The sequence below is a fragment of the Miniopterus schreibersii genome (assembly GCF_964146895.1).
Source record: "Miniopterus schreibersii genome assembly, chromosome: 8".
Classification (NCBI taxonomy): domain Eukaryota; kingdom Metazoa; phylum Chordata; class Mammalia; order Chiroptera; family Miniopteridae; genus Miniopterus; species Miniopterus schreibersii.
In genome coordinates, this window is record NC_138109.1 from 23,220,871 (window position 1) to 23,241,623 (window position 20,753).

The following is a 20,753-nucleotide window of genomic DNA, read 5'->3' on the forward strand; positions in this document are numbered from 1 at the left end:
ACCGGGAATCAAACCGCTAACCTTTTGGTACACGGGACGATGCCCATCTAACCAACTGAGCCACACCTGCTGGCCAGTCTTACAGATTTATCATGTTGATAAAATGAGAATATAATAAAAGTTATCTGTAAGGGATAAAAAATGTTCGAGAAATGCAATTGTATGTTATTTCTCTTCTAATTTGTATATCTGGTTTAGAGAATTTCTTGTGCTATTTCTCAGCTTGGAGATGTTATACTGCTGCCAAAATCGAATTTTAGAATACTTGATTTTTGACAGGAGCTTTAACATGGCAGGGATAGTAGATGTTTTTAGCTCCGGAACAACTGTTTTCACTTGCTATGGAATTTTCGTTTTGGTCCTTCAGTCAGTGCAATTTTAAGTGACTGTGTGGTGGGCATTTCCTCTCTGGAGTCCCCTTCTGATTAATCCAGCTGTTGGTGAGGATGTGGTTGTTTAGGGCATCAGTAAAGTTTAATCTTCACTCACTCCCTCACCCCCAAAAACTGAATTTAACTTTAATTGTGTTTTAGGCTTTAACAACTTAACTTTGCCTCCCAGTACTTGTTAGATACAAATTTGCATCAAAAGTGATCTTACATCTGAGAATGATCTTTTGAAATGCTTTCTAGTACTTATTTTTTTGTTATTCCTCATCTGAGGATATTTTCCCCATTACTTTTCAGAGAGAGTGGGAGGGAGGGAAAGGGGGAGAGAGAGAAACATCAATGTGAGAGAGACACATCGACTGGTTGCCACCTGCTCACACCCCAGTGGGGCAGGAAGTGAACCCACAACCCAGGTACATGCGCTTGACTGGGACTCGAACCTGCGACCCAGGTTCAGGGCACAGGCCAGTGCTCTAACCAGAGAGCCACATTGGCCAGGGTGCTTTCTAGTACTTTCTTAAACACCCTTTAAAAAAAATTATATATTTTATGGAAACAATTTTTAACAGCACTTTTAAAGTGCTCCCTATTTGCCAATCCCCTTTTAAAACATCTTTTTAAAAAGACTTAGCAGTAACTTTAATAGGCACACATATTTTTTAAATTGAGGTATAATTGACATATAACATTATATTAGTTTTAGGTGTACAGCATAATGATTCAATATTTGTATATATTGCAACATGATCACCACAGTAAGTCCAGTTAACATCTGTCACCATACATAATTAGAAAATTTTTTTTCTTGTGATGAGAACTTTTAAGATTACCTTCTCGGTAATTTTCAAATATGCAATACAGTATTATTATAGTCACCATATTGTAATAAAACATAATTCTTACAATAACTCTATGAGGAAAGTTTTTTTATTCTTGTTTTACAGATGAGGAAACTGAGGAACAAAGTTACTGACAAGTTATGCAACTTATCCAGGATTATATAGCTAGTAGCTATAGAGCTAGGAAAATCCACAATCTGGTTCTAGAATAATTGCTTTTAACCACTACAGTATACTGCTTATTATGTCATTGCTTGTCTTTGAAAAAATTAGAAAACACAGAATTTTATAAGGTTCAGTTTGTAAACATGAGCTTTTTACCTTGATACAACTTGATTCGTTTATCCCATTCATCAGCACCTATTTACTGAGTATCTTCTGTGTTCCAGATACTGTGGTAAGTGCTGGGTTTTGAACAAGATGTACATAGCCCCTGACCTCTTGGATTTTATATTCCAGCAGAGAAGACAGATGCTAATAAGTTCTTCAACTAATGATTGAGTTACAGTTGTGATAAGTGCTACAAAGAAGGAATTTGAAAGTAGGGTTTTTGACAGGAATTCTAAAATGTTTTTAAGGGTTCTATGAGAAAATGACATTTGAGCTAAGCTTTGAAAGAAGCCTTTTGGTGGCTGCCTGAGTGTATGACTAAAATTAGAGACTTAGAACCATCAGTCAGAACTGCATCACTCTGTAAGGGATGAGCTAAACTCTGTATTACCTTACTTGCCTTTATACATACCTCATTTGTCCTGAAATTCTCATTGTTTTTTATATTTGGTGCCTGGTATAATTTGACATTTATAATACTGAAACAGTCACGAAATAGATTATGTTCTTTACATTCTGCTTATTAAGACAGGGAAGTGATAAAATAGAAAGGGCCTTTAAAGGTTTTATTCTCTTGTTTTACCAATACATAAAAAAACCCTAGAAAGTTCTGCTGATTTGCTCAGAGGTGGTGGTGGTTGTTTTTTTAAAGATTCCCATAAATAGTGCAAACGAAGGAGATATATTTCTAAAAGTGTTTGAGTTGTTTGAAAAACTCACCCACAGATTTTTTCCTTATTTATATGAAAAAATGATATGTTAATACAGCATTTATATTTAAAACAGTTTCTCAGTTGTCTTCCTTTAGCCCTACTGGCAGCAAGGGTAAGGCCTTTATTTTTCTATCTGTTACTAGAGAAACTTGAATAAAATTTAAAACAAAAGAAAGAAAAAAACAGGAAAAAATGATGGTACTTTAGCTGAAAATAACCTGACGTTAATCTACATAATTTGACATATTTATATAGTAGCTATGTTCATGAGTAATTTTTTAAAAAACTGTACTAAAATATTTTTATCATTTGGGACTGCAGTGGAACTTCTTATAGTATCCTCTTCTCTCTTTAATATTTTCTTTTGTGAAATATTTTTATTCCATAAGACTCAGTCATTAGGTCATAGAAGAAAATTTTTATCTCTAATTCTTGCCTCACCATTTATCGAAGTTAGAAAAGAAGCTTTACATTAAATAACAAAGTGTACAGGAAAAGTCAGCATTTTCTTTTTGACTTAGTCATCTCATTTTTGATAGATTGCAAAGGTTGACTGCAAGGAAATATTAGACATCATATGTAATCTGGAATCCGAGGGTCAGGATAACACGGCATTTGTTCTTTGCACGACCTACCTTACCCAGCAGCTCCAAACAGCAAGTGTGTATTGTTCTTGGTAAGTACATTTACTTTGTATTCCCTTTATTTGTTATAGTACATAGTATAGCATTTAGGGTTTATGTAAAATACTAGTTTGTTTCAAATTAAAGTTATGCAAATTAAATGATGACTTGTGAGTAAAATTTCATTTATAAGCTAACCCATTTAATAATATCATTGGTTTACTCTCTTCTGGAAGAGTCAAAAAATAAAGAGTAAAAAGTTTTAGCTCATTGTCATCCTCCCGTAGAGGATTGTTTGTTAACAATCCTTGCCCCTTTTTTTGAAGATACACCATGGCAGTATGAAACATATTGATATTGGGTTGTTTTCCTGTACATTTATTATATCTTGTGGTAGTCACTTCCCCTCTTATTTGGAAACCCACTAATTATCTAGGTTTCCAGGTCAAACTTGCACTAGAGAAGGTAATCCATTTGAACAGTAATTTCTTTTGCTAGGTAGCAGAATTGCATTATTTTGGTTTTAATTCAATTTATATCTTGTTTGCCTATTGAGTACTTAGTTGTTAAAAAGGAAACAGTAGGTGTAACCCATGGTTCTTTCGTTCTAACTATTGAATCTATTCAATAGGCCAGAAGATAAACCTGATACATAGGAAACCCCTAAAATGCAAGAGTCTGTCAATAAGAAATCAGATTAGTGGTATGGATAATGTTATAGGAAGTTAGAAAAAGATGCTCACTGTATGCCACTGTTTAAGAAAAGTATTTGAGCTTTAATTCAAAGAGTGGGTTGGATTTTTGCATAATCTTGATTAGAGGAGCCTTGAATATTTTAGAAACTAAAGATGACTTGAAGTTGGAAATGAGCATTTTGCTTATAGGAAAACCTAGTAAACCCTTTTGTATACTTTAGCCTTCATTCATCTCCCTCTGGAGGAGCTGTGTGTATTTGTATAGTTTTATGTTATTAGCATTTTGTATATCACTATATTTCTTTTTATTTACTATTTTACATAGAAATATTATTTGTGTGCTGTAAATTATCTCACCCAATCCTCACACTAATCTTTGCTTAGATGAGGCAGGCAGTGGAGGATCAGAGGGATCAGAGAAGTCTTTTGATTGCCCAAAGTCTTAAGGCTAACATGGTAGAGTTGAGATTCAAGCCCAGGATTTTTGACTCCTAATTCAAATTGCAGTTTTTACCACCAAGTCCACTATGCCAGAGTTTTTTTTCCTGCGAGAAAGGAGATAATGGGATAAGGACTTAAAATATATTTTGTGTTTGTTTGTTTGAAATATATCTTTATTGATTTCAGGGAGAGGGAGGGAGAGAGAAAGATAGAAACATCAATGATGAGAGAGTCATTGATCGTCTGCCTCCTGCACACCCCCGACTGGGGATGGAGCCCGCAACCCAGGCATGTGCCCTGACCGGGAATTGAACCCCGATCTCCTGGATCCTAGGTCTATGCTCAACCGTTGAGCCGGGCTTAAAATATATTTTGTAGTAATCATTGTGGGTGATACAAATTTAAAAAATGGGTAAGTAGCAGTGAGGTTTTTGATTACTAAGTCAAGTAGAGTTTTTTTTTCTCCCGTGCATTTAGAAATTAGAGATTTTAGCTTCAGTAAAACAGATGTATTCACTTGAAAAACAAACTCCTATTTTTCTTGTCACAGTTAACCTCTTTGCATCGAATGAAAAACTGTTAGTTATAGTGAGGTTTTCAATGTTATAGTTAGGTTTAAAGAATACATTAAGTCACATATGGGATGTGTTATAAACTATTTATAAAACTACAGTCACACAGTTTTTTTAACAACTCTTTTAAACCCTGGCACAGCTTCCCTTTTACAGTGACCCATCTTTTTTTCCTTCTCTTCTTCACTTAGCTACCATTAGCCTCTTCTAAGGATGTTAGTGGCTCTAGGATTAGTGCTGTTCCTTGTAGCAGGAAAGGAGTAACAGGGACTTCCCTCTTCTTGGCCTCCTGAGGTGCTATAATAAGTAAAGAAAATCTTAAATCACTTCACACTTTGCTAGAAGCAAGAACCTTTTAAGCAATTTAGAAATAGAATTTCAGAATTTAGAAACTTTTTTTTACCCTTCTGTTGTTTTCTAAAGACCTATTTTTTTAAATGGTATTTATGATAAGCGATATTTGTAAAAATATGACAAAGTTGGATAAGATAATAAAAGCAGTGACCTAATTTTATTCATTTATTTAATTTATTTTTAAATATATCTTTATTGATTTTCAGAGAGAGGAAGGGAGAGGGAGAGACAGAAACATCAATGATGAGAGTCATCATTGATCTGCTGCCTCCTGCATGCCCCTAACTAGGGATCGAGCCCGCAACCCAGTCATGTGCCCTGATCAGGAATCAAACCATGATCTGCCAGATCCTACGTTGACACTCAACCGCTGAGCCACGCCTGACCTGGCCAGTCACTTAATTTTAAACACATATAGGGCCTAGAATTTATTTATTGGAAATGTGTTTGTTTGTGGTTTTTTTTAGAACATGATAAATTTTATTTATTTTATTTATTGATTTGAGAGAGATTTGTTGTTCCACTATTTATACATTCATTGGTTGATTTTTGTATGTGCTCTGACCGGGGATTCTACCCGCAACCTTGGCTTATTGAGATGACTCTCTAACCAACTGAGCTGGAAATGTCATCTGTTAATGTGGTCATCATGGAAGACAATGTTTGAAATGTGTACACTATGTAATTATCACTCAAAACAGTTTTTGATCCTTATAGACATTTCTTTCAGAGACATTTACTAACTACATTTAAATATCTTAACTATTTTATAGCAGTGATCATAGTATTGATCTCAAAAGATATATGGCTTAGTTTTTATTGTTAGCCTTGCCCCCTCCCCAAATTTTTGGCTCTCTGCAAAAATCAAAGAAGTGCTGGAGAATGAGTTTCATATAGATGTCTGGCAGTGATAATGTAATTAGAGTAGCCGTGCAAGTGAGAAAGATAACCATTTTGAATGGGACTGTACATATAGATGTGTAATTACCACTGCTTCTTTAAGAATAAATTCATATGGTTGAACTATACTAAGCTGCAGTGAGGATTTGATTAGGGTGACTTTTGCTTTCTGTAACGTCTCTAAGCTTAAACCTTGTATATTGTATATTTGTGTTTTTTCAGATGTAATTTTCTGTCTGTTCTCTCCTAATACACCAGGGTCGTCATGTGTGTTATCTAATTCACAGTTGAGTCCCCTGCACCTGGCAAAGACTAGATATCCATATGTGTTTTATTTAACTGAAATTTGTGGGTGGGAAAAAAGAGGTCATGAGAGTCAACTGCTGTATTTTCAGGAGCCTTTTTTTTTACAGCATGTTTATTTCTTAGTTCCACAAATAAATTTTTTGTTTGTTTTTAACCTCATTTCTAAAATGCCTAAATTCTGGATCTCAGTGTGACGTGTTAACTGGACTTCATGGGCCTCCTGCTATGCAGAAACACAGTGTAGTTTAAAGTTCTTGCTTGGTAGCCACATCTCTGCCAAAGTACATTTCCTCCTATTTATAGAAATAAATTTACTTTCTAGTTTTATGAACTTGTAATTTGTTGACTTTAAGTAGGAAGTGAGCTAATTTGAGGGTGCAGAGTCATCTGAAAATTGGAAGCAAAGATACAATGGAATCAATTTTTATATATTCTTTAATGGTTGTCCATTTTTTAAAATCATATTACTGTGCCCAGCTGGAGTGGCTCAACAGTTGTACATCGACCGACCTATGATGCAGGAGATCACAGTTCAATTCCCGGTCAGGGCACATGGCCAGGTTGTGGGCTTGATCCCCAGTGAGGGGGTGCAGGAGGCAGCTAATCGGTGACCCATCATTGATGTTTCTATTTTTCCTTCCTTCTCCCTTCCTCTCTTTGAAATCAATAAAGATACATTTTTTTAAAAAATCGTATCACTGTACTAATTGAAGAAGTATTTATTCTAGTGCATGGATGATCCAGCAGGCTGCAAGTCATGATTCATTGGTGTTTCATTGTTCTGGTGTGCAGATTTGATGGGGTGATTAGAGTCACATATTGGCATTCTCATGAGTAATGTATTGGTTGTCATGGTTTCAGGTTATTTGGAGTTCAGATAACTAGAGCTTAAAATACTTAATTTGGAATAAACCAAGCCCTAGACATTCTGATTTTTTTTTTTTTTTTAATTATTGGAGACCTTAATTCTCAATCTGCCTTTTATCACATAATCAGATTTGTCTACTTTAAACTTCTAGCTAGTCAGTATATTTTAGATAGCAGATTTTTTTTGCCATTTTATTTTTATAAGGTTTTACTGGCTTTTATAATTCAGTTCTTTTTACGTAGGATAGATTTCCCATACATATATTTTGATAGATACTCCTTCTTTTATCTCTGGTCATATTTAATTCTATTTCCTTTTTTCTTCAGAATTTTACACTGTTCTTAAAAGTTTTTATTATAAAAATACTTACATATGAATGAGACAATCTTGTGAATTTAAAAATGAACAATTGGCCCAGCTAGCGTGGCTCAGTGGTTGAGTGTCGACCCATGAACCAGGAGGTCATGGTTCGATTCCCAGTCAGGGCACGTGCCTGGGTTGCTGGCTCGATCCCCAGTAGGGGGCATGCAGGAGGCAGCCAATCAATGACTCACTCTCATCAGTGATGTTTCTATCTCTCCCTCTTCCTTCCTCTTTCTGAAATCAATAAAAACATTAAAAAAAATTAACAGTCGTTCCAGTTACTTGCCTGGCTGATAGCTATTTTCAAGGCCTATCTCAGTTTTTACTTTTGCTGGTTAAGAAAGCAACACTGGTTGCCAAAGACAAATATTTTAAGTGTTTTAAGTTAATTTTTTTGTTGTAGCTCAAATTTGCCACCATTAAGTATTATAAGCTTTAATCATATATCTTTCTTTTGAGACATATATTCATTTTAATTTTTAAAGTTAGTTGTATCTATGTAAGAATTTCACCATATGAGAGTCTCAGTTATCTCTTTAAAAGTATAAAAATGTGTAAATTGTTACATATGTTTATTTTTCATCTATTATAAAAAGAGGTATTTCTACAATACTCTATGGCTGATTATCAAAACTGTCTGACACAATTTGAGCTTGCTATAGCAACAAAGTCTAACCTATTCCAGTGTGCTCTCCTCTATGAGACAAGCTGTTATATAGACTCAAGATAGTGTAAAATATAACAATAAATAAAAATAAAAAGAGGTGTATTCATTTCTTAAGCTTCAGATTTATAACCAGCTTCTTGGAATAGTCTGTTAATAGCAATAATAGAATATTAGTGTTCTAAAACTAGTTTTAGAATGTGGTTATTTTAAAATGAAAATAATTTAGTAAATGTATAGTATCCATTGAAATTGTACAGAAAAGAGCCACTGTTTTTTTCTTTTTGTTTTTTGTTAATCCTCACCTGAGGGTATTTTTTCCTGTTGCTTTTCAGAGAAAATAGGAGGGAGGGGGAAAGAGAGAGAGAGGAACATCGATGAGAGAGAGGAACATCGATATGAGAGAGACACATCGACTAATTGCCTCCCAAATGAGCCCTGACCAGGGGCAGGGAGTGAACCTGCAGCCAAGGTATATGCCCTTGGTCAGGAATCAAACCCGGACCCTATGGTGCGCAGACTGTTGCTCTAACCACCGAGCCACACGGGCCAGGGCAAGAGCCACTTTTTTAAAGTGATAACATTCTCTTGAGTTTTGCTAAGTAACTTTCCTTGCATTCACATTTTATAGTCACGGTAACATTTCCATCCTGGGCATTTTTTAATTTCTAGTGGTTTCTTTGAGAGTTTTCTCTCTCTCTCTCTCTTTTTTTTAAAAAAAATATATCTTTATTGATTTCAGAGAGAGGAAAGGAGAGGGAGAGAGAGGGATAGAAATATCAATGATGAGAAAGTCATTGATTAGGTGCCTCCTGCACATCCTCAACTGGGGGTCGAGCCCGCAACCCAGGCATGTGTCCTGACCAGGAATTGAACCCCGATAGCCTGGATCCTAGGTCGATGCTCAACCACTGAGCCACACCTGGCCAGACGAGAGTTTTCTCTTAATGCATGCAAGGTTTTATTTAACTTATTCTTTTCAAGCTTTTCTTTGTTTCCATAATGAGTTATTTGTGGAATTCTTGTATTTAACCTTTTATAAGAGTACCAATTTATTAATTTTATTAATTTTATTAGTAATATTTAAACATTTCAACATACAGTCCTAAGTAGCATCATGACATTTTAGCGCTGGAAAAGGCCCATGAGATTAATGGGCCATTAGAATAGTTAGTTATTGGTTGTATACATTTTGTTGGCAGTGTAGTAATGTGTGATGATCCCTGCATACTAGGATAGTCAGTGCAATTACCAATGTAGGGGTAAAACCTTTTGGAACAAGGTAGGAACAGTTTTGGAGGAAGCAATAGGGGATATAGACAGTTTTTTTTCTTCTAGTTTTTGTTTACTGTCAATTTATTTTCATAAACCGAAAAAGTGAGTTGGGGAGGTGGATAGCAAATACCAGTTGTTTTAAGTGTTTTACCTTAATCTTTTGTTTTATAGGGAATTGACTCTCTTTTGGAGTAAACTGCAAAGAAGAATTGACCCTTCTGTAGATACTTTCTTGGAGCGCTGTCGTCAGTTTGGTGTCATAGCTAAAACACAGCAGCATTTATTTTGCCTCATTAGAGTTGTACAGACTGAAGTGAGTAATTTATGCTTTTCATGCTTATTGTCCTGGAGGGAAGAAATGAGGGGGGCAGGATAACTCTCAGGCAAATCCTTTTAGATAAGAGAAAATGAGAAATATTGGCTTTTAATACAGTTATGGAGTTGGACATATCTAGCTGCTTCTGCAGATTGACTTCCTAGGAATCCATACTTTTTCTTAATGGAAAATAGTAATTTGAAGTGTTAGACCACTGGAGGAAAGGAAGATTGTGTTTCTTTGCCTGTTACCTCAACCACCCTATATGTACTTTTTCTAGTATAGTGTTCTATATTTTATACAGGTGTGTTTGTTTGCAAATTAACAATAATTATGAATGAATAAAATATAATTGCCTTTTCTGGCTTCTTGAAGATGCAGTGGTACATTTTTCTGGGGTTTGGAGTAATAAAACAGTTCCAGAATCAACTACACAAATTATAAACTTCTGTGCAAATAGAAAATGTTAGATATTTTTAGGAAGTAAATATTTTCTAAAAGGAAACGAATTGCTATATATAAATCCTTGTTTTTTGAGTTTAGCCGTGTATATATACAGCATGGGGCAAAAGTAGGTTTACAGGTGTGAGTATACAAAATAAAGGTTATTCTTGTGTTAATTATTATATTATTTCCCATACAAACAACTGTAAACCTACTTTTGCCTCACTCTGTATGCCAAGACTACTGGCCTAGAGATTTGGGGTGAGTCTTATACTATTCTCTGTTTTTGTTTTGTTTTTATTGTCTTCTCATGCTTGAGTTCTCCATATGCCGATATCTGTAATGACTCATGGGTATACTTTATGGGTTACTTTGACAACATCCAAGGATTGTTTTCATTTTTAATTTATTATTTTTTCCCAAGGACTGTTACTATACTACAGTCTTAAGGCACAGTTCTATCTGATATTCCCTATCTCCTGTAATGTAACATTCCATATCCTGTACTTTATTTGAAATATGTTGATCTAATGTTCTCCAGTGAAGATAGGAAAAGGTAAGAACAATTATCAGAAGCAAATTTATGGTCAGATAAGTTAGGTGATAATTATTTCTAACCACTGTGTTGTGTCTCCTATCACAGAAAGAACATGTTCAAGTAATTATAGAACTTGGCCTTGTTTAAAAAAAATTAATGTTACAGCTGGCCTTATAAAAGTTTTGTTTTTTAATCTTTAAGGAAAGTATTAGTTTTCTATTGCTGCCTAAAAAATTACCACAAAGTTAGCACTTAAAACAGCACCCATTTCTATAGTACTGAAGTCCAGCATGATGCAAAGTTTGCTGCTTAGAGTATCACAAGACTGAAGTCATGGTGTTGGCCAGGCTGAGTTTTTATCTGGATGCTCTGTAGAAAATCTTCTTTTAAGCTCATTCTTACTATTGACAATATTCAGATCCTAATTTTTTTGATGGATGTCAGCCACAGTCTGTGTTCAGCTAAAAGCCTCCCTCATTCCATGCCTTTATTTTCAAGCCAGCAAAGGCACTAATAATCCTCTTCCTTCAAATCTGACCTCTTCCATCTCACTTCCAGACTTAGATTTAAAGAGATCAGATGATTAGGGCAAGCCTGAAAGATCAACTAAATTGGAGTCTTAATTACATCTGCAAAGTCCCTTTTGCCATATAACATAATATAATCATAGGAATGAAATCTCATCATATTTACAGGTTCTACTTACACTCAAGGGAATGAGATATACATAGGTGAGGGTCACTGAGGGCCATCTTAGAAGTCTACTTACCACAAGGAACTACAGAACCTGGGAAAGCTGCTAGAAGATTAGGAATAGTGGGTTTCTAACACAGACCATGGAATTTCATATATATAACCAGGACCCATCTGTATAACTAGGACCCATTTCTCTTTAATCCCAGTCTAGGGTTTAATCCTATTTATGATATTTGGTCTAAAGGGTAGAGAAGATTTGGACTGGTAGATGGAAGGGGAGTGAGTGTAGAATTTCTTCAAAATGGAGAGAATTGCCTCTAGCTTTTTAAAAGAGAGGCTATCTATCCTAAATAAATTTTGATCTAGTTCTGCTGTGAATAGTAGAAACCCCATAATAGTAGTGGTCTAAAGAAGATAGACGTTTCTGCCTTGCACATATAGGTTGATAATCCAGGTAGACAGGCCAGGGTTACTTTAATGACTCCACATATCAGAGTCCCAGATTCCTTTTGTCTTCATCAACATACAGCTTCCATCTCATGTTCTAAAAACTATTCCAAAGCGGACTCTCCCTTTCCCAAGCCTTTCCCTTCCCTTCCCGCTCTTCTTCCCCCTAGGTGCATTACCTTTGTCTTTCTTTCTCTTAAACGTCAAGGGCCCTTCTGTGTGTGTGTGTGTGTGTGTGTGTGTGTGTGTGTGTGTGTGTGTGTCCTCACCTGAGGATATTTTTTCCATTGCATTTCAGGGAGGGAGGGAGGGAGGGAGGGAGGGAGGGAGGGAGGGAGGTGGGGTGGGGGAGAAACCTTGATGTGAGACAGACATATCCACTGGTTGCCTCTTGCACATGCCCTAGTCGGGGTAGGGAGCAAACCTGCAACCATTTGGTGTGTGGGCCAATGCTCTAACCACTTAGCAACACCAGACAGGGCACAAGGGCTCTTATGCTTCTGTAACTTGTTTTCTGAGCCTATGAAGCCCAGCTGGCTCACTTCTACTTCTGTAACTTTCTAAGTAAACTTTCTCTTATAACTTGAATAAATAAAATAAAAAATAAAAACTGTTTTAGTCCTTGCTGTAATGCCTCTGTTCCAGATAGCGAGAAGGGAGGTAGGAGGCAAAATATACTCTGACATACCTTTCTCCACTCCAACACACAGCCACATACAGCCAAATCTAGCTGCAAGGGAGGCTAGGAGATATATTTATTATTCTGGGTGACTTTGTAACCAGATAAAAATCAGATGTTCTGTTTTTGTAGAAAAGGAGGGGAAAGGATATCAGGAGACAACTAGCAACCAGTCAAATAGCCCTTGGGATGGAAAAAGGCTAATGATGCTGAAAAGCTTGTGTGGGCATTAGGTCTGTTGCAGAAAGCAACAGTGCATAATGGAGAGGACCTTGTAATAGGACCTTTTTATTTTCTAGGCTTCAATTTTCTACAAATAAAGAGCTTAAAACAGATAATCACTTAAAGGTGCTTAGAGTTATTAAACTTTAATTCCATGATTTAAGAAAGTCATAAATGGAAGGGATGACTTTAGAGCAGGGGTAGGGAACCTTTTTTCTGCCAAGGGCCATTTGGATATTTATAACATCATTTACAGGCCATACAAAATTATCAACTTAAAAATTAGCTATGAAAAAGGCTCCTAGATTTATTGAATTTCAAGTCCCACCTTCGGTTGCCTTGGCAGGTCTGGTCTGGACCAAATGATTTCTTAGGCCATATATGTTCCCTACCCCTGTTTTAGAGAATCCAGGGTCTTAAGACTTTCAAAATAATATGACAGAATGAATATAGATGTGGTTATATTTTGAAATGGAAGGTAAAAGAAAAGGGATCATCTTGAATCCAGTTTATTTGATCGTGGGGCCCTTTTGGTGAAACACTACTGTTTTGCAAAACATGACCTTGTATAGTTTAATCCCTTCTTTTTAGTAATAAAGAAGCTAAAAATTAAAGATGTGTGATTTATAAGAATCATACACCTAGTTCGCAGTAGAGTCAGGACTAGACCAATCTTGACAGATTGCATAATGTGATACAGGTTATCATTTGTAAATCAGAGCACAGAGGACTTGGAGAAAGCCAGGTAAATTTTTAAGTAATTTGTGGGTTCTTAAGTTGTTATTACTTAATTTCTTTTGTAAGACTCTGTGAGATAAACAGAATGCCCATTTTTTTCTTAAATAGCCTCATCTGGTTGAAATGGTAAAATTTTTGAAATCAATAAGAACACTTAAAAAAACAAACAAACACCTCCCCTCCCTTCTCCCTCTTCTTCCATTTTTTTCTTTTCTGTTAATCCTCACCAGAGGATATTTTTTCCATTGCTTTTCAGAGAGAGTGGAAAGGAGGAGGGGGGAGAGAGACAGAAACATCAATGTGAAAGAGACACATCAATGGGTTGCCTCCTGCACACACTGTCACCAGGGTGCTGAGAGAGAGCCCACAACCCAGGTACATGCCCTTGACCGGGAATCGAACCTGAGACCCTTTGGTGCTCAGGCCGACGCGCTAACCACTGAGTAACACCAGCCAGGGCTGATCTAGCTTTTCTTTGCTCATATTATTTTCCCATTCCATTTCAGCCCCTCCCATAGAAAAGTCATCTTGTATGCACTAGCCTTTTATCACAGATTATCAGATCTTTTTCTTGATTTTCGATTAGTTTCTGAGAACCTGCTGCTATAGATTTTCTGATTTCTGTTGTTTTTCTATGGAAAACTTGAGACTCAGTACATTTGTAACTTTAAAGTACTAATTCTTTTAGGAGGAGATGAGAATCATTTATTTTAGCCTTGAGGTTTTGAAAGCACCTAAGTGTTCATAACACATGAGTGTCTTACATTGAATTCTGTATTAGACTCACTTCTTTCCCCCATTTATTTAAACCCTATTCTTTATACCCAACTTAAGACAAACCTTTTTGAATCCTTTAGTGACCTTATTTATCCTTAATTCTTTTGAATTCATGTGCCTCTATTGTTTATGTATTTGTCACATAGGTAAATTCCTGGAGGGTTAGGGACTACTTTAATACACAGTTTATATAATGTTTTTATAATAAAAGAATAACTTTTCTTCCCTGCTTTCTTTGTAGGCACAAGATGCTGGTCTTGGGGTATCGATTTTACTATGTGTCAGAGCTCTTCAACTCAGATCAAGTGAGGATGAAGAAATGAAGGCATCAGTTTGTAAAACAATTGCTTGTCTTTTACCAGAAGATTTAGAAGTTAGACGGGCCTGTCAACTTACAGAATTCTTAATTGAACCCAGTTTGGATGGGTTTAATATGTTGGAAGAACTGTATTTGCAACCAGATCAAAAATTTGATGAAGAAAACGCACCAGTTCCAAATTCTCTCCGATGTGAGCTCTTACTAGCTTTAAAAGCCCACTGGCCTTTTGATCCTGAATTTTGGGACTGGAAAACTTTAAAGCGACACTGCCACCAACTCTTAGGACAAGAGGCATCAGATTCTGATGATGATCTAAGTGGCTATGAAATGTCTATAAATGACACAGATGTTTTAGAGTCATTTCTCAGTGACTATGAGGAAGGTAAAGAAGATAAACAATATAGAAGAAGAGATTTGACAGATCAGCACAAGGAGAAAAGAGATAAAAAACCCATTGGTTCTTCTGAAAGATACCAGAGGTGGCTTCAGTACAAATTTTTCTGTTTGTTATGTAAGCGGGAATGTATAGAGGCCAGGATTCTTCATCATTCTAAGATGCACATGGAAGATGGAATTTACACTTGTCCAGTGTGTATTAAAAAGTTCAAGAGAAAGGAAATATTTGTTCCTCATGTGATGGAACATGTCAAAATGCCACCAAGCAGAAGGGACCGCTCTAGAAAGAAATTACTGTTGAAAGGCTCTCAAAAGGGAATTTGTCCCAAGAGTCCCTCTGCTGCCCTGGAGCAAAATCAGTCTTTGAATGAACAAGCCAAAGGAGAGTCTCATGAATATGTCACATTCAGTAAATTAGAAGATTGCCACCTGCAAGACAGAGATTTGTACCCATGTCCTGGCACAGACTGTTCCCGTGTATTTAAGCAATTTAAATACTTAAGTGTACATCTTAAAGCTGAACACCAAAATAATGATGAAAATGCCAAGCACTACTTGGATATGAAAAATAGAAGAGAGAAGTGTACTTATTGTCGACGACATTTCATGTCTGCTTTTCACCTGCGGGAGCATGAACAAGTGCATTGTGGTCCTCAACCTTATATGTGTGTATCTATAGATTGCTATGCTAGGTTTGGATCAGTGAATGAACTACTTAACCATAAACAAAAACATGATGATCTGCGTTATAAATGTGAATTAAATGGCTGTAATATTGTTTTCAGTGACTTGGGACAGCTTTACCACCATGAAGCACAACACTTTAGGGATGCATCTTACACATGCAACTTTGTTGGCTGTAAAAAGTTCTATTATTCCAAAATTGAGTACCAGAATCACCTCTTAATGCATAACGTTGAAAGTTCAAATGGAGATGTGAAGAAATCGGTGAAACTAGAGGAGCCTGCAGCAGGTGAAAAGCAAGAGTGTATTGATCAGCCCCATCTACTTGACCAAACTGATAAATCACATTTATCTGAGGATCTTTTCTGTGCAGGATCAGCTAGTTCTCAAATAGAAACTGCAGAAAATCTGAAAGAAAACAGTGACAGTAATTCTAGTGACCAGTTAAGTCATAGCTCTTCAGGTTCCATGAATGAAGAGTTAATTGACACACTGGATCACTCTGAAACCATGCAGGATATATTGTTATCTCATGAGAAAGTCTTTGTGTCCTCTAATTTAAAAGAAAAATGTCCCAGTGTGGCAGTTTGTTTTGATGGGACTAAGTTTACCTGTGGCTTTGATGGCTGTGGTTCCACTTACAAAAATGCGAGAGGGATGCAGAAGCATCTACGAAAGGTTCATCCATACCATTTTAAACCCAAAAAGATAAAGACAAAAGATCTCTTTCCCTGTTTGGGTAATGAACATAATCAAACAACTGTAAAGTTTGATGCAGAACACAAACCCAGCTCAGATACAAACAGTGACTCCCCAGATGAAGGTCTGGATCACAATGTTCATACTAAATGTAAACGAGAACATCAAGGTTATTCTTCAGAAGCCCCCATTTGTGCTAAAAGGCCATGTACAGATGATACCATGTTGGAACTTCTATTGCGCTTGAAACATTTAAGCTTGAAAAACTCAATAACACATGGATCTTTCTCAGGGTCATTACAGGGGTACCCATCCAGTGGTGCTAAGTCTCTTCAATCAGTTTCACCTACTATTACAGATCTTAATTTCCAGAATCAAGATGAAAATATGCCAAGTCAGTACCTTGCACAGTTGGCAGCTAAGCCTTTTTTCTGTGAGCTTCAAGGGTGCAAATATGAATTTGTGACCAGAGAGGCTTTGTTAATGCATTATCTTAAAAAACATAATTATTCAAAAGAAAAAGTCCTCCAGTTAACCATGTTTCAACATCGGTATTCCCCATTCCAGTGTCATATTTGCCAAAGGTCATTTACAAGGAAGACACATCTTAGGATTCATTATAAAAATAAACATCAAATTGGCAGTGACAGAGTAACTCACAAACTATTAGATAGTGAAAAATGTGATCATGAAGGCCCATGCTCAGTAGATAGATTGAAAGATGATTGTTCTACTGAACTTGGAGGTGATCCCAACAGTAACTCTGAGAAGCCACACTGTCATTCTAAAAAGGATGAATGCAGTTCAGAAACAGATTTGGAGTCATCTTGTGAAGAAACAGAAAGTAAAACATCTGATATTTCATCACCAGTAGGTAGCCATAGAGAAGAACAAGAAGGAAGAGAGGGGAGAGGTAGCAGGAGAACTGTTGCTAAAGGAAATCTCTGCTATATTTTGAATAAATACCACAAACCATTCCATTGTATCCATAAAACTTGCAACTCTTCATTCACCAATCTTAAAGGCTTGATTCGCCATTACAGAACTGTACATCAGTACAACAAAGAACAGTTATGTTTAGAGAAAGACAAAGCAAGAACCAAAAGGGAACTTGTCAAATGTAAAAAGATATTTGCTTGCAAATATAAAGAATGTAACAAACGCTTCCTGTGTTCCAAAGCCCTTGCTAAGCACTGTAGTGACTCTCATAATCTAGACCATATTGAAGAGCCTAAAGTGCTTTCTGAAGCTGAGTCTGCAGCAAGGTTTTCCTGTAACCAGCCTCAGTGCCCTGCTGTTTTTTATACATTCAGCAAGCTGAAGCACCACTTGATGGAACAACATAATATTGAAGGAGAAATACATTCAGATTATGAAATTCATTGTGATCTTAATGGCTGTGGCCAGATTTTCACCCATCGCAGTAATTATTCTCAACATGTCTATTACAGACATAAGGACTATTATGACGATCTGTTTAGAAGCCAGAAAGTGGCAAACGAGAGGCTACTAAGGAGTGAAAAGGTGTGTCAAACAGCTCTCCCTCAGGGGCATGAACATCAGACTACCAGGAGGTCATTTAATGCTAAGGCTAAAAAATGTGGCTTAATCAAAGATAAGAAAGCTCCAATTACTTTTAAAACAAGAGCTGAAGCGCTCCATATGTGTGTGGAGCATTCTGAGCACACACAGTACCCCTGCATGGTTCAAGGATGTTTATCTGTGGTGAAGTTGGAGAGCAGCATAGTGAGGCATTACAAACGTACCCATCAGATGAGTAGTGCCTATTTAGAGCAACAGATGGAAAATCTTGTCATTTGTGTTAAGTACGGTACCAAAATTAAGGAGGAACCCCCTTCGGAAATAGAGCCCTATATTAAAAAGGAAGAAGATGGAAGCTGTGAATTGGAGCACACAAAGCACAGCCACTCCCCAGGTGACCATAGCATACCTGTCCAGAGCACTGATTCCCTTCATCCAGGGGAAAGGAATGGAGGTCAGAAAGGATGTACAGAAAACAACCAAGTATTTGAGGCAGATACTCTGCTTTATAGAGGAACTGTGAAATGCAGCCATAGTTCAGAAACCACTTCTTTGGAACCATGTAATATAGTTCAGCCTCCTTCTTGTAAAATAGAAAATTCCATACCTAATCCTGATGAGACTGAAAATGGGACTTACTTCACGAGTTTCCAGCTGCCTTTACCAAGGATCAAAGACTCAGAAACTGGACAGCAAAGTTCAGGGCAAGAAGACACTGTAAAAAATTCAACCCATGTCCCAAAAGAGACTTTTAGGAAGCACCCACAGCCCAGATCATTTGATTTGAAGACTTATAAACCTATGGGATTTGAATCTTCATTTCTGAAATTTATTCAGGAAAGTGAAGAGAAAGAAGACGATTTTGATGATTGGGAGCCTTCAGAGCACTTAACATTAAGTAGTTCTTCACAATCCAGTAATGATTTAGCAGGCACTGTAACTGCAAATAATATGGTGAATGACAACGACCCCGAAGTTGACATACCTCATTCTTCCAGTGACTCTGCAATTCATGAGAACCTGACTGCAATCCCACCTTTAATAGTAGCTGAGACAACAACAGTTCCTTCCTTGGAAAACCTGAGGGTCGTATTGGACAAAGCATTAACGGACTGTGGAGAGCTTGCCTTAAAACAGCTCCATTATCTTCGGCCAGTGGTTGTCCTTGAAAGATCTAAGTTTTCCACACCAATTTTAGACTTGTTTCCAACAAAAAAGACAGATGAGCTTTGTGTAGGAAGTTCCTAAATAGCAATTTTGTTTTTGAAACAGACTGGCTCCAACACTGCAACATGGGGACAATTGCCAACTCGAACAAAGGCTGAGAACCAGCCATACCATTGTTTAAGGTAGAATAGGCTGTGTATTTACATGAATGTATAATATCTATGTCAGCACTATTGGCTGAGTCCATTAGCTCTCCAGTTGGTTTATTGATTGGGTTTTTTGTTTATTAAAAATAAGAAATGGAACTGTACTCTTGTTTGGTGCTAATTAATACAAAATATGTTGGGGCTTCCTTTTTCAAATTAAGTGTGCATGATTGTATATGGAACAAATACTAAGATCCCAGGGTGGGAGGGCTAGGGATATGGAGTTCTTACTTGACTTGAATGTGCACCTGAGGGTGCTTTGTGTAATATATTGTACACTACAGCATCTTATATTTTTTGAGTTGAGTTTCAATAAATTACAATTTTTCACCCATTTCTTGTTTACTCGTAAAGAGTTTTCATGCCACACATAAGCTGGAAGTGCTCTTGTATTTCTGGAATGTGCATTTCTGTTTTATCCCAGTAATTTTTCGTTTCTTATTAATGAGCCCATTCAGATCAAGCTTCTTTTTGAAGGACTATTGTCTTAAAAAAATTTTGTGGGAAGACAATTTTCACATTGGGTAATTAGCTTTGGGAGTTAAGATAGCTCCCACAAGAGGATGTCTAGATAGAAAGGAGAGGGTGTGGCAAGCAGAACATGAAGGACACAGCGCATTCAGAGGCATGAAGTCATGTGTCCAAGGAACTATAAATAATTTCACATGCTGACAGTTAAAGGAGAGCAGGGTGCACCGAGGTGGATGAGGTTATTGTAGAGATAGTCAGGAACCAAACCGTGAACACTGACGATTTTGGAATTGAGTCCATAAGCAGCTGAGAGCCTTTGAAAGATGAAAGATCTTGAACAAAATAACAATTTATAGATCACTTCAGATGAGTGTGGTTTGAGGGGCTGGAATGGAATGGGTAATAAGACTGCTGAAGTAATTGAAGCAGACTTGGTGAGAGTCTGTATTGACATTCGCAGAAAGGAAGAGTAAATGAATTTGAGAAATTTAAGAGTTTTGTTGGGCCCTGGCTGGTGTGGCCCAGTGGTTAGAGCATCCACCCACACACCGAAGGTCACAGATTTGACTCCTGGTCAAGGGTATGTACCTGGGCTGCAGGCTTGATCTCCAGCCCTAGTCAGGGTGTGTGTGGGAGGCAACCAATCGATGTGTCTCTCTCACACTGATGTTTCTCTCTCTTTCCCCCTCCCACTCTCTAAAATTCAATGGAGAAAAAAAAATCCTCGAGTGAGGTTTGACAACACCAAAAAAAGAATATTGTTGGGCCTTGGAGGATGAAGAAAATTCTGAGGAGAATGTAAAGTGATGCAACCAGTTGAGGTGGGAGTAAAAAAGGAAGGAGTGGGTTTTTGGGAAGAGGGCGGAAAGTCAAGATGAGTTTGGTCTTTGGATGTGTTGGGTTTCAGTGTACTGTGGGACATCTATGTCTAATGCAAGGAAAGCGGTGTGTTCTTACGATGGAACAGCTTTATTCTCTGTTCCTTGTGAAGTTTTCAACCACTTTCATTAGCTAGCAATGAAATGACTCAATCATTCCTAACATTCCTTTATTATGCCTGTGGTTTTTGGATTTTAAGAT

The 20,753-nt window shown here is 37.0% G+C and overlaps 1 protein-coding gene across 2 annotated transcripts in view; it reads left to right on the forward strand.

Moving 5' to 3' along the window:
• The window catches only part of RLF (RLF zinc finger), a 61,214-nt gene extending 41,684 nt beyond the window's left edge, over positions 1 to 19,530 (forward strand). For both annotated transcript variants that reach the window (XM_081144374.1, XM_081144373.1), the window contains 3 exons: positions 2,811 to 2,947; positions 9,504 to 9,645; positions 14,431 to 19,530. In XM_081144374.1, the coding sequence (XP_081000500.1) occupies positions 2,811 to 2,947; positions 9,504 to 9,645; positions 14,431 to 19,077 (4,926 nt within the window). In that variant the 3' untranslated portion in view covers positions 19,078 to 19,530. The remainder of the gene's footprint in view (positions 1 to 2,810; positions 2,948 to 9,503; positions 9,646 to 14,430) is intronic.
• Positions 19,531 to 20,753: the final 1,223 nt, after the last annotated feature.